General features: G+C 56.5%; 1 protein-coding gene across 1 annotated transcript; it reads right to left on the reverse strand.

Annotated features, from left to right (window-relative positions):
* Positions 1-642: 642 nt before the first annotated feature.
* LOC119090888 (transcriptional activator Myb) lies at positions 643-13,880 on the reverse strand. The gene is made up of 8 exons (XM_037213618.1): positions 13,712-13,880; positions 12,943-13,049; positions 10,907-11,056; positions 2,759-2,991; positions 2,048-2,357; positions 1,535-1,743; positions 704-1,005; positions 643-665 (listed from the first exon to the last, which is right to left on the reverse strand). Exons 2-8 carry the CDS (start codon positions 12,985-12,987, stop codon positions 643-645), a joined length of 1,272 nt encoding a protein of 423 aa, XP_037069513.1. The 5' UTR covers positions 12,988-13,049; positions 13,712-13,880.
* Between the last annotated feature and the right edge of the window lie 397 nt (positions 13,881-14,277).

The following is a 14,277-nucleotide window of genomic DNA, read 5'->3' on the forward strand; positions in this document are numbered from 1 at the left end:
CAAATATACCAAATAGCGCCGGAACCCGACATGAAACCATTTGCCAGGCCTAGAACAAATGCACTGACCACAAATATAATTGGTCCATTATTGATCTCCATGTCCTTCAGCATCTTCTTCAGGGTGTCCGGCGTTCTGGGCTTCAGCTGCGTGGTCGTCGGCGGGGGGTCCGCCGGCCCATCTCCAGCCTTCCGAGGGAGGGCCATGTGAGCACATCACCCAGCTTTGTAAACCGGCAGAAGTGTCGGAAACGTAATTCAAAAACACAAGTCGCGGAGAGTCCGCGTCATGAACGCAGGCGCACGATGACTAATCGTAACACAATGCTCAAAACTAGCCTGCTGTGGGTGAGTGGTACCTGGTCAGTCGGCCGTGCTGGGGCGTCGACGTCATGAACTTGACATCCTCCAGTGCCAGCGGACCGATCCCGCATCGGCGAGCCCGTCAGGCCCAGATCATCGAACGCGTTTCGAGAGCCGTTCAAGAACTGCAATGAAAAACACAGGTCGTCTGCCTGCGACGTATGCAACGTGGCTGTGGAACCTTGATAACAGGGGCAACCGAATCCTCTCTCTTTTGGTGCGAAAACACGCTTCACTACATCACGACTCACCCGACACGCCATGACACACTAGAGAAGCGCTAGCCGGAAGCCGAGGCGTCTTCTGCCCCGGCCGCGCGCGCGCGGACACGGCGGGCGCACCTGCGACGGCGAGAACGGTAGCGGCGTGATCTTCTGCGGCGGTGACCGGGCACGGCGGCGTCCCTGCAGCAGGGCTGGTGTTGCTGAGGTCCGTGTGCGTGCCGGACAGCTCGTCTCCCGCGCAGCTGGTCTGGCGGCGCCGCTTGCGCAAGATGGGCGGCGTCGAGAGCCGCGCGGCCGACGCGCTCAGATCGGCCGACAGCTCGCTGTAGGGCGTCTCCAGGCGGTACTCGGTGAACTCACTGCCCAGCACCGGTTTGCGGTCGACCTCGAGCGCCGAGTACTCGCCGATGGCGGGGAAGCTGCAGCAGAACGGATGACAGTCCCACACGGCGTCCGCGGCGTCGCACATCGGCCTGGTGGGATACCCAGCAAACAAGCCAGCGCCACATTCCACCAGGCACAGATGCTCATGGATTGTTTTAATTTAAATTATATATATATATATATTGCTACCATACCTGTACACATTATACGTGAATGGGTCAAATGGAGGTCACACAAGGGAGAAGTGCATGTCCACAAATTTTAAAGTTTGCTGAAAACTAGCCACCCAAAACGTGGCGTCCTTCACGGGAGTCTCCTAATTCAGCAAATCACAAAAAAGTGCGGCATAACTTGCCATGGCCCACAAAGTTGAGCCCTGGCCATGGCCTAGACGTCAGTTGCGGGTTCATCATTGTCCCATCACGACTATGGCGGTCGTAACAACAAATTGTTAACCGTTTGCATCTGATCGGACCTGGCCAAATATTGAATGCACGTGGCCGGGCCGCTGGCTGGCGTCCCCAGGCCGGTTATGGACCACAAGCACCACAACCGCGCAGATACCTGATGGGCGAATAGGCCATGGCGCCGGGCGGGCAGCTCGGCCGAGAAGTCGTCCTGGTACTGGTCAGCCGGCGGCGGCGGCATGGGCTGGGCTTGAGCGCGTCGCCGGCGCCGCCCAGCGTCGACACCAGAGAGTCGATGCCGAACGGGTCACACAGCTGCTGGGCCGACGGGCCGGCACCCGCCACCGAGAAGCCCACACAAGCCGTCTGCCGCCGGTCGGGCCCGCGTCAGCGACGTCCGAACAAACACCAACTCATCACGCGGGCCGCATGCGCCAGGCACGGGGGCATTATCAGAAGACCAGAGCCACGGGGCATCCGCAGGCAAACAAAACTGGCTCCAAACACTGAGCCACGCACAAACCAGATCCCAAGTATTTTTTGCACAAATGGGATAAAACCAACGTATCACCCGCAAAAACCGAGCAGCAACAAAGAAAAACACGTCACAATCTCAACGCCCCTCGCTATTCGCCGCCGCAGACCCTCGGTGGCGACCCGGGACTCGTACCGTCTGATACTGGAAGTCAGCGTCGGCCACGTTGGCGTATTCCATGTGCTGCGGCGTCAGGTAGTCGGCGGCCGGCGGCGAGGTGTACTCCACCGATGGCGACGAGTAGTAATCGGTGTCAACCGTCGACTCCGGGTAGCTGGGCGGCGGAGGCGGCGGCGGCGGCGGCGGCAGCTGGCGGGGTTCGTACCGAGCCGTCGGCTCGGCGCCAGCGCGAGGCGGCGCCGCGCCGCCCGAGCGCCGCTTCTCACCCTCCTCCCAGCGCTTCTTGACGGTTGAGTTCCAGTGGTTCTTGATGGCGTTGTCAGTCCTGGGGAGGTCAGATACATGGACGGTCACCACGGTCCTGGGGAGGTCCGGGTCAGATGCCGAAACCGTCACCGCGGCAGAGGCTGCGCTGTTCAGTGTCCACGCGGTTCGTCTGCTACATGACACAACCGACAGTACAACGAACCAATCCAAAGGTCCTCTCGATAACCCCTGCACCAAATGAACGTGACCATACTAAAAATGATAACGATGTCAGCAGCGAGCCCCCGAGCGCCGGCCGGACCCCCGATCTCCGCCGCGGTGTGACGTTCACTTGCGGACGGGCTGGTGACTGCCACCCTGCTTCGCCCCCCCCCCCCCCCCGCACACAACACAGGGGCGCCTTTCCTGGCCCGTGCCGCGCCCCGGCCGGCACCCCGTGCGCTGCCCGCCGCCGCCCACCTGCCGGGGATGTGTTTGGCGATCTTGGCCCACTGGTTGCCGTAGATGCGGTGCAGACGCAGGATATCGTCGTCCTCCTGCGGCGTCCACGACGACTTCTTGATGGCCGGGTTCAGGTGGTTGTGCCAGCGCTCGCGGCACTGCTTACCGATGCGACCCTTCAGGTGCGACGCGATCACCGACCATTTCTTGGCGCCGTACTGGTGCACCAGCTCCACCACACGGTCGTCCTCCTACCGGGTCCGCGCGGTGCTCGTCACCACCACACTCGCGCCACACACACACACACACACACACACACACACACATACATAACAAACGCACACACACACACGCGCACACACACACACACACACACACACACACCCACACACACACACAGACACAGACACAGACACAGACACAGACACAGACACAGACACAGACACAGACACAGACACAGACACAGACACAGACACAGGCACCACGCACCACCGCACACACAGACACACAGACACACAGACACGCACGCACGCACGCACGCACGCACGCACGCACGCACGCACGCACGCACGCACGCACGCACGCACGCAACGCACGCACGCACGCACGCACGCACGCACGCACGCACGCACGCACGCACGCACGCACGCACGCACGCACGCACGCACGCACGCCGCACGCACGCACGCACGCACGCACGCACGCACGCACGCACGCACGCACGCACGCCACGCACGCACGCACGCCACGCACGCACGCACGCACGCACGCACGCACGCACGCACGCACGCACGCACGCACGCACGCACGCACGCACCACGCACGCACGCACCACACACACACACACACACACACACACACACACACACACACACACCACACACACACACACAACACACACACACACACACACACACACACCGTCGCGCATGTCCTCAACCGATCCACTCCAACGCACGCATACCCGTTATACCTGTTATGTATACGCACGCACACCTGTTATAATTAAACGTGGTTGCCTCACGTACTTTGTGCAAATAAAGCACAACACCTATATGGCTACCAGGACAACGTGAATAATAGGGCTCGAACGGAGCCCCACGGTATATGCCGAACACCGAGCAGTGCGTCTTCTCCATCGACCGGAGCCCCACGGTATATTCCTAACACCGAGCAGTGCGTCTTCTCCATCGACCGGAGCCCCACGGTATATTCCTAACACTGAGCAGTGCGTCTTCTCCAGCGCTGTTTCACACTGCCAGACCCACGAAGTAAGATACGGTTGCTGATCTTCCTCAGATGCCCTTTTCCGTCCGACCTTGAGCGACATCTTCCCAAAGGGGGAAAACCGACCATTTGCCAACGCACGTTTCGTCTGTTAAGCGACATGTGTACGTGTGTCTCTGTTGGCGACCGCGGCGCCTACCAACCGCCTTTGACAAGAAAGGGGTGAGCAAGCCACAAACAAACATCGGTATGCCATTTTAGCAACAGCTGCGAACAGCATCAGAACGGTTTTTTAACAACGTCCGTGAACAATCGGTCTATCCTATCGTAACAAGATAGTATAAGCATAAGTTTGTATGAAACGTCGCCAAAAACAAAGACGGACAAGAATGGAAGCCATAAGCAAGGGTAAGAAAGGTCGTCAAAACAAGGACGGATAGGAAGGCTCGCAAAACACACTGATAAGAAAAGTCGCCAAACAAGGACAGGGTGACGTGAACACCCATCTCTGCAAACCGGCTCCTCTAATCAACAGCTCAAAACTTCCCGCCCAGTCACGCTATACGCATTCGCGCCAACATGGCGTCCGAGCGCCCGCAGCAGCCCGGCGGTGTTCCCTGGCACGGCCACTGCCCCGTCCCTTCGACGGCGATGACGGCTCCGAAGGCCAGTCGTCGCGCGCCGCGTGCCAGAGGCGCCGCGCGGTCACGACCGTGACGCGGCACAAACGGCCACCGGCGCCGCCCGGCGTAGCGTGGCGTGGTCGTCACCAAGCCAGCTCGCCATGCAACATTCGTATAATCTCGTACCTGACGGGCACCCGGCCCCATCAGGCGTATTCGCCACATTGCCTGTTAAGGCTGGCAGGCGCAAGTCAAGCAGACCCAACGCCAGCACGACCAGCCAGTGCTGCGAGGGAGGCATCACAAACACCCCGGGCACGGGCAGCGAGCAGCAGCGCGCGCACCGAGCTTTCGCATGGCAATCTGCCCTTTTGAATGAAGAACTGTAGCAACGAACCCCAGCGGCCGCGACTTCCGCAAAGTGAAACTACAGCCGTTCGAAACTTGCCACAAATTCGCGTTCTTTATCAATAATGTTACGATCATACAGCACAATGCAGTTCGCATCACGTTTCGTGACATTCCACCGATAAGCGTACGCCCCGGACAGCAGAGTACAGCGGTCGGCCCGGGAACAGCCGAAGCCGGCAGGGCCGGGCTCGATCGGCCGGGCCGGTCAGGTTCCGCCACCAGGCCAGACGTGCGGCAAGCGAGCCGCCGGAGAGCCGCTCCACTGCAGATCTTATCTCCATAGCAGTACCAGCCGGCTCGACGGCCTTACGGTGCAGAAATTCTGTTGTTGCCTGGCAGCTTGCCAGTCCCGCTCCGCTCGGGCGGTACGCGGCCTCATAGCCCCGCTCCGCTCGGGTGACACACGGCCTCAGAGGCCCGGCTCCGCTCGGGCGATACACGGCCTCAGAGGCCCGCTCCGCTCGGGGCGATACACGGCCTCAGAGGCCCGCTCCGCTCGGGGCGATTACACGGCCTCAGAGGCCCGCTCCGCTCGGGCGATACACGGCCTCAGAGGCCCGCTCCGCTCGGGCGATACACGGCCAAAGACCCCCGTCCCGCTCGGGCGATACACGGTTTTAAAGACCCCCGCCCCGCTTCGGGCGATACGCGGCCCTCAGAGGCCCGCTCCGCTCGGTGCGGATACACGGCCAAGACCCCCGCTCCGCCTCGGGGCGATACACGGTTTTTAAAGCCCCGCTCCGCTTTCGGGGCGATTACCCGCGCCCCCTCAGAGGCCCGCTCCGCTCGGGCAATAACACCAGGCCTCAGAGGCCCCGCTCCGCTAGGGCGATACCACGGCCTAAGAGGCCCGCTCCGCTCGGGCGGTACACGTTTTAAAGCTCCGCTTCACTCGGGCGATACACGACCCTCAGAGCCCCGCTTTACTCGGGCGATACCCGACCTCAGAGCCCCGCTTTACTCGGGCGATACACGACCTCATAGCTCCGCTTCACTCGGGCGATACACGACCTCAGAGCCCCGCTTTACTCGGGCGATACACGACCTCAGAGCCCGCCTCCGCTCGGGCAGTGCACACGACCTCCGACCGTGACGCGCAGCATAGCCAGGAGACGTGACTGATACAACCGCCAGTCTGTCGCCAGTGGTTAGCCCCAGTCGCGCAGGCAAGTTTGGGCACGTGTCCCGCCCCCGTACCCATAGCTCCCGAGAAGCTCCAAGGGCCCCTAGGGACCGAAGACAGAGGGTGTGATTTGAAGGAGCCATCTGCCCGTGTCAAAGAGCTTCTCTCGGCAGGGAGGGGACCCATCTATTATTATGTATCCCTCTAAGGGCCTCGGATCGCCCAGGGGATCCGGTCCTCGTGTCGCTAGAATAGCAACGGGTAGGCGCCCCGTGCTGGAATAGGATGGGCCGCCAGACCCCGAGCGGGAATGATAGCATGCCCACCTTCCTCCTTGCGTTCTACCCACGGGACAGCTCATCGGGAAAGGCAATGGAACCCCGTAGTGTTTAATCGGGTGGATCAAGATCGGGTTGACACAAAAGAAGACCAACCTTTATTTGCCTGAGGACGTTCATCCCTTTCCACCATCGAGTAGTGAAACAACTTATGTAAGAAAGGTTTGAAGGTCGCGCGCGCGCAATCCTAAGAGCAACAACCTATTGGCCGAGGTCGCAGCTTCGGCCAAACCGAACGGTGTTGGTCGCTGCTGGTAACACCAGGCGCCGGATGCGCGGAGATGATCGTTGTGGAGGACGGCTTCCGCAAGCATTTCAAATTCAAGTTGCATTGTTCAAATATTGGAAACATATGGTTTCTCTTCTAATTTTGAGGACATCCTATAACCAGATTAACAGATAGAGTAACACGAACATCTGACATTGCGTTTTTAATTTTTTTAGTTTCACCACCAGTTCGCAGTGCTTTAAATGCCCATCTGTTCCTCTAATCTGGTTATAAATTCTGCAGGTGAAATACACGCCTGCTTTTACCATCCTTCTAACTTCCGTCTACCTTCCAAACTACCTCCTAAGCCGACGGATTGGTGAGCTAACGCGTTGAAAGGTTCTGATCTCGGACGTCATCATTTAGTCGCCCGTTGGCCATCGCCCAGTGTTCGTCGCGGGTCCCACGCTGCGCGGCCTATAAAAGGTTCTGATCTCGGACGTCATCTTAGTCGCCCGTTGGCCATCGCCCAGTGTTCGTCGCGGGTCCCACGCTGCGCGGCCTATAAAAGGTTCTGATCTCGGACGTCATCATCTTAGTCGCCCGTTGGCCATCGCCCAGTGTTCGTCGCCGGTCCCATGCTGCGCGGGCCTATAAAAGGTTCTTATCTCGGACGTCATCATCTTAGTCGCCCGTTGGCCATCGCCCAGTGTTCGTCGCCGGTCCCATGCTGCGCGGCCTATAAAAGGTTCTTATCTCGGACGTCATTCATCTTAGTCGCCCGTTGGCCATCGCCCAGTGTTCGTCGCCGGTCCCATGCTGCGCGGCCTATAAAAGGTTCTTATCTCGGACGTCATCATCTTAGTCGCCCGTTGGCCATCGCCCAGTGTTCGTCGCCGGTCCCACGCTGCGCGGCCTATAAAGACTGTAACGTCGGGCAACGGGGTTTTGTTTTTTAGACTCGCAAACGCGCTTACTCCAAGTTATTGCACATTTTTGCACCGCTCGAATCTTAATACTTTGTACATTTTTAGACGAGCTAACTTGGTCATGTGAACAAAAAAAAGCTACCCCATTTCGACATATCACTTACCGTCCAACGCGTTTCTGATTTCTCTGAAAAACACCAAATACCTGGCGAAGCACCCGAGAGCTTTCGGTTTAGAAACAGGCTACCGAAACATTGAAAATAAAGCGCATCATCGTCCATGCACCCATTTAACTCCCGGCTTCTTCAGTTTGATGACTTAACAATACAAAAACCATTCGATCCTCCGGATTCTGCTTTCTGTTCTCCTTCAAAATAATGATAAACTGAAAATCGGGCACCCTCCCCTCACAATCATGTGTGCAATATCCAATCATCTTTGTTGTTCTTTCTGTTATTATCTGAGACATTCACCATCTGGGAACTTTTTCACCACTGCGCCACCCCCGCACCGAGACGCTGGCTGCGCCCCTAGCCAGCCCCATCACGGCCTTGTGACGGGGTGTTTAATGTCCTCCCTCGGTATCACCGGTATACCCCCCCCCCCCCCCCCCACACTATCGTAAGCCATATCGCGCTGACGGTGACATCACCATGCCTTCAATGTTAACATTACCAGTCACTGTTTGGTAAGATCCACTGATAGCAACCATGTGACTAATGTCACGGCATGTGTTCTGAAGGAACAGATACAATAATCTATCTTCACTTCAAATCCATTATTTCGTCACGGCAATCATTACTCAATTCCGTCGCGTGATTTGTAATGTGGTGTCCCGAGTGATTCAGCCGAGTGTAGGTCAGGCAGCGCGCCATTTTCCGCGGAAGTTACGAGGGCCTCAAACTGGAGGGGGGGGGGGGGACATGCGCTCGTGAGTGTCAGACCATGACTGCATTCCTCCTACCTCGAATACAGCACACGTAGCACCAAAACGTGCACACTTTCTGACCAAAACACGCCTGGTTTCCTTCAGCTCCAACGTACTTAAAAATCACCGGGGTCTGATTCCCGTCGGTTCATTCTGATTCAGTTGAGAACCACGCGTCACGGAGCAGCCAGGCCCAGCTCATACCGGCCTCAGACATCAGTGCGCCGTGTCTGTGTTTGGTGGCCGGGCTTGGCAGACATCTCGCCCACCAGGACGACCCAGCGAGCGGCGGCCTCGCCCCCGGGCTACAGGACACCGGCTCGGGCCGCCTGACCAGTCGGCCCGACCCAGCGAGCGGCGGCCTCGCCCCTGGGCTACAGGACACCGGCTCGGGCCGCCTGACCAGTCGGCCCGACACGGCAACGTTCGCTGACAATGTCAGTAATGCTGAGCAGTGGGAGTCCCGCGGAGATAACCGCCGCCCGCAGCAAGGGTAATCCTTTGCCCTCTGCCGGCGCCACCGGCAGCTACCCTTCAGGACCAGCCACGGCGCTTGGTTGACTGGGTCAGGGCACGCAGCACCTGACGCCAGGCCGGCAGGGACAGCCACCCGCCAGTCTGTCGAGTCTGCCGCGCGTGCGCAGAGCCGGCTGCAGGCCCCTGACCCTGACCGGGATGACCTTCGCGAGGCGGAGCAGCACGGCTGCGTGCTCGCTTGACAGGATGACTGCGATACACGATCGTCGAACAAATGAGACGTTCGCTCGCCACCGTCTCACCGGTGCCACGTCACGCCAAAGGTCAATGGCGCGCGATGGCCGCAGGCACAGCTGGATTGGGAACTGATAGCATTAATGAGACAGGAACATTTGCATAGCGCAGAGCACCGCATCCGTTCTGGGCCCGTACCGGGTAGCTGCGCTGGTGACAGACATCGCCCGCGCGAGGGGTGTCAACGGCACGGCTGGACCCAGCAGTCCGTAACAGGCAACCACGGACAACAAACAGACGAATGCCAGTCGGTCGCTGCTGCCAGGCAGCAGAGAGCACCAAACAGCCGGCGACGCAGCCTAACATACTTCCAGCTCTGGTCCCGGCCTCCCGGGGCGGCCAAGGTGCGCATCAGAAGCGCCTCCCCGGGGCGTGCGTGTCACACGAGCCATCCCGTCATCGGGCGGCGGCGCGCGCCGGCGCTGGGAGCGGCACCGCAGCGGCCGTTGGGAGGCCCGGCGATGGGTCGCGGGCTCGTCCGCCCCCGGAGCGGCCCGTGTGGGAGGAGCACACCGCCGGCCGGCCGACCTTGAAGCTCGCAGCTCGAGAGTTTCGAACGGCGAGGAGTGGTCGCGGCGTAATGAATCGAGGGCTTCCAACGGCCGCGCGGGAAGGCTCGGCATGGACGGCCCGGCCGGGCCGCCTGGTGACCCTGCGCCGCCGACCGTGTGACGGCCGCAGCCCGGAGCCCGCCAGCCCGACCGACCCTCAGGTCGGTCAGCAGCCGAACCCAGCCAGGATAGGCCGACCGACGCCCGCGGTGCGGCTCACGGTCCCTGACTAGAGCCTTCAGCAGACGTCTGAGTAGCCACGGTGCAAAACTGCGCGTTGCTCCCGGCGGAATGTCAAAATTGATAGTATGCCAATCTTACAGAATACGGCGAATTACACACCCGCTGTGGCGACTTCGTCATCTTCTCGCAGTTGCGAGAAGGCAAAGAATTAACCTTCCCGTGCCGCAGTGAATTTCACACCGAGTCTCCATTGTACCGTGGTCACGTTTCATCCGATCACGAATCCGAGTCCGTATTTACAAAAGCGGTCAGGGGCGGGCCAGACCGGACCCAACGCGTTATCGCCCCGCTGGGCCGCCGCTCAGCCGTCCTCGATCGCACCGCTCAGGCCGGCGCATTGATCGTTCTGCGGCCCGCTATCGAAGGGGCCGCCCCACCTACCGAGGCTTCAGCGGTGGAGGGTAACACAGCTACCGAGGCCGGCGGGCCGCCGCAGGGGCCGCTGGCCACTGCCGCCGTGCCATACCAGCTCCGCGGCGGCCGACGCCGCGCGGTCAACACTTAACATAACATTTTTTTTACATTTGAGCATCACTGGGTAGGACATGGCCTGCGCAAGACGTCACGCTTACGCAATGTAAGCCGAACGATTCCGTAGAAGGAGAATGTCACTCACAGACGTGGTCACTAGTGATGAAATGCACTTCGAAGATTGCGCCTGAATACGCCGTGACCCAGTCAGTAACTGCAATAATTCACACTCTCTTATGCTCCGTCCACCTACCAGACACCCAGTCACCTTCGATGGGAAGGCGCCGACTGACAACAAACAAGCCGCATCTGACCGGCCGCCCGCACAGCAGGCGGCACTGACCTCCTTGGTCCAGGGTCCCTTGACCAGCTCAGGGTTGACGACGCGGTTCCACCTGCTCTGGATGTCGTACTCGTTCTTGCCGGAGAAGAGCTGGCGGATCACGTCCCACTTCTCGCCGTGCGCGTCCACGGCATGTTTCAGCTGCTCGTCCTGCGGCCCGGCCGGGTCACGTCAGGTCAGGTCACGTCACGTCACGTCACGTCACGTCACGTCATGTAACGTGACAGTCGTACCATGCACGTTCGCACAGAGAGGTTTGCACCACGTTCCTCTCCTTTTTTATGTTCCATTCCCCTCCCCCTCCTCATTGGTATCATGGTCGGGTGGAGTGTATAACCGGCGGCAGCGGTCACGACAGTGGTTTGATCGCGCCTCTCTCTCCCCGCCGCGGATTGTCCGCCTCCTGTCTGCCCCAAAGCGGCAGGCCCCGTGTCGGCCCGTGTGAAAGGTTACATAAGTGCGAGGCCCGGATGGCACCGGTCCGCCACCCGTCCACGTTCCCACGATGCCACCGCAGGCTCCCAAAATTGTATTCGAATCTGAACCCAAGAACCCTGTCGTGCCATGGTCAAAATTGATTTTCTCCTGACGATTGCTAAGTGCAATGCTATACAAAAGACTGTCGTGAAAGAATTGTTAGTGTTCGCGCAACACACAAGCCCACAGCGTCGACGTGGCGTAGCCACCGAGCGGCTGGTGTCTTAACCTCCCACGTGGGGACCCGGGTTCGAGTCCCGGTTGCGCCATGGCCTCCGAGCCCTCACGAGGCCTCTGTACGCACTGGCACTCCATAAAACAGCGCGCGACGACGTGCGTCGCGACCCCTTTCATATTTAAAAAACACAGCATAAAGTACAACAAAGAAACTGGCAGCAAAATTTCAGTGCATTCCTGCAACCAAGACTTGCATCAATGGTTTGCATACTGGGAATCTTGTGGACGATTTAAGGGAATAAACTCTGCATAATATATGTATAGGTTAGTGTTTGTGTCAAATTGATTATAATGTTTATGAGCAATATGTGTAGTTCCACATAGATGCATGCATCAGAAAATCCAGTATATTTATCCAACATGACCAAACCACCCAGCTTGGATCCTGATGGCACTGAGATAGGAGGTGTATATATTTTTGCCAATGAAACCTAATATGGATCCCACATGGCGGTGTCAACAAAGCCAATAACAATTTGCATGCCCTGGCCCATGTTTAAAAGACATGAGAAGAGTGATGGCTTGCTTGGGTGTACAACAGAACCTGTCTGTGAGCTAAAAGGAGTAATGACTTGCTTGGGCATACAACAGAAACTGTTAGTGAGTTAAAAGCAAGTTAAAAGGAGTGATGACTTGCCTGGGCATACAACAGAAGCTGTTGGTGAACTAAAAGAGCATTAACCATTGCCACAAACCTTTTGCCCACTTTGTCAATTTGGTATTTTCTTTCATACATACTTCACCCATTCAATGGAACTTTGAATTTCAGTACAGCCAACCTTGATTTTCAGTACAGTCAACTTTTTAACATAATCAGAGGAAGCATGAACACCATATAGAATAAGGAGCAGCAGCCCTTACCATGATGCTCAAAAAGAAAGCAGCACATTAACATGCATCAAACATAATGTTCTTCTATGAGCCTTGATGTGAACACTCGACATGCATCACACACTACCACAATACATGATACTCAAAGACTGTATTCCAATGCAATGATGCACTATCATTTTGAACATTATAATTGACACAAATGTTTTAAAATTCCCATTTACAAAAAACACAAATTTTGATCTTCCTGAAATGATTCACATCATTTCTGCATCTGAACTGACCTTTCCTAGAGATGGTTGAGAGTATCAAAGTTCATGAGCAGTATGCTTAGAGGAATGAGGCTCTCTACTCAGGTCTTCAGCATTTTGGTAATGCTACAGACCTGAGTACAATAAACACTACAGTGCAGTGTTTAAGGATTTGTATACAATGCTGCAATTCTAGAGGCAATAGAAAAACATAATTGCAGCTTGCATGGTAAAGCTCACCTCTTCTTTGGACCACTTGGACTTCTTTGATTTCCTACGATTCATTGGAGGATTCTGTGGACTGCATGGGTGAAAATGGATTCTGCACCAATGAAGTGAAGAATAGCCTGAAACATATGAAAACAATTATCAGATGACAGGCAGTCATGACTTGTAAGGTGGAATGGTAACATTCATTAATTATGGCTTGTGGCAGAGTTGTCATACCAGGTGCAGCTAAATGCCTCAGCCTTGAAATATCCAGAGCACAAATTTTGTTGTGAGCTAAGTTAGTATTATTTCAGATGTGCAAACATTTACAATACACAAATTTACAGCAATCTAACTTTTGTGGCAAACAACAAACCAAAGATAATCACATTTTCAATCCTTGGTTTTACCAAATAAAACACCCTTTATTTTGGTTTCCATCTTGTTCATTCAATGTCCAGCAAACCTTACACATTAAATGCTGCAAAATGTAAGTCTTAGTCTGATAAAACCTACATCCAACACCCCAAAATAACAATATGTCAAATATGGCTCACTGAAGCAGGAGATCGTGAAACAGATCTCAGACAGCTAAGCCCTCGCCCAAAACTTGACGAACTTCCATTGGGCATAAGCCTTGACACAATCAATGCTGCAGAAGACTCGCTAAGATTATCATTTATTTTAATGCATGGAATGACAGGCAAACCGTGCTCAAAGCAGGCTGGGAATGTTCCGATCCCGATCCAGGACTGGGGTGTGCGCAAAGCAAAAAGCGTGGCGAAAATGGCGACCTCACCTTAGCAACAATTCGCGGAACTTCTGAGAGACCACAACTGCCACTTACAACATTACCCGGACAGCTAGTGAGTCAACAACAATATTGTTTGCGGTAGCCTTGGCAGTCAAATTTGGAAAATGCCGGCGCCTGTAATGCCGCTCAAGTCTCCCGCCACATCCACACATTCACATCGAGACAACAAACTTGCGCGCCATACAAACAGCTGTCTACCCCGAGGCGTCTACCGGATTCCTAACCGTGAAATTCTCCTCCACGTTCCTCTACTGCTACATGATTGGTCTGCCGCGAATAGTGGCGCGTCAGTTGAAAGTCTACCGCCAGTTCACACGAGGTAATGCGGGCCAAGGGAGGCCGGCGGATGTCGGCACTTTCCCATTTCCTTTCTGTGGGAAAATGCGGGTTGGAACGCCTGTGGGGTCGGTTCGGCATTACCCGGTCATTGACGTTAGGGCTTGCTTGTCGCTAGCGGTGATCTACTGACGCCGTCATGCATTATTTCACCTGTGTCATACCCTTTCTACTGTGGGGTGTGTATATCCTTTATGCCCCCTTCACCGTTAAGA

This window comes from Pollicipes pollicipes, unplaced genomic scaffold, assembly GCF_011947565.3.
Source record: "Pollicipes pollicipes isolate AB1234 unplaced genomic scaffold, Ppol_2.1 Scaffold_317;HRSCAF=354_pilon_pilon_pilon, whole genome shotgun sequence".
In the NCBI taxonomy this organism is placed as follows: domain Eukaryota; kingdom Metazoa; phylum Arthropoda; class Thecostraca; order Pollicipedomorpha; family Pollicipedidae; genus Pollicipes; species Pollicipes pollicipes.

Coding starts and splice junctions, on each gene's coding strand:
- LOC119090888 (XM_037213618.1), bottom strand. CDS start 12,987: ATGAATCGTAGGAAATCAAAGAAGTCCAAGTGGTCCAAAGAAGAG. Junction 11,057..12,942: donor CCAAGTGGTCCAAAGAAGAG/GTGAGCTTTACC, acceptor GCCGGGCCGCAG/GACGAGCAGCTGAAACATGC. Junction 1,744..2,047: donor CTGACTTCCAGTATCAGACG/GTACGAGTCCCG, acceptor GACCGGCGGCAG/ACGGCTTGTGTGGGCTTCTC.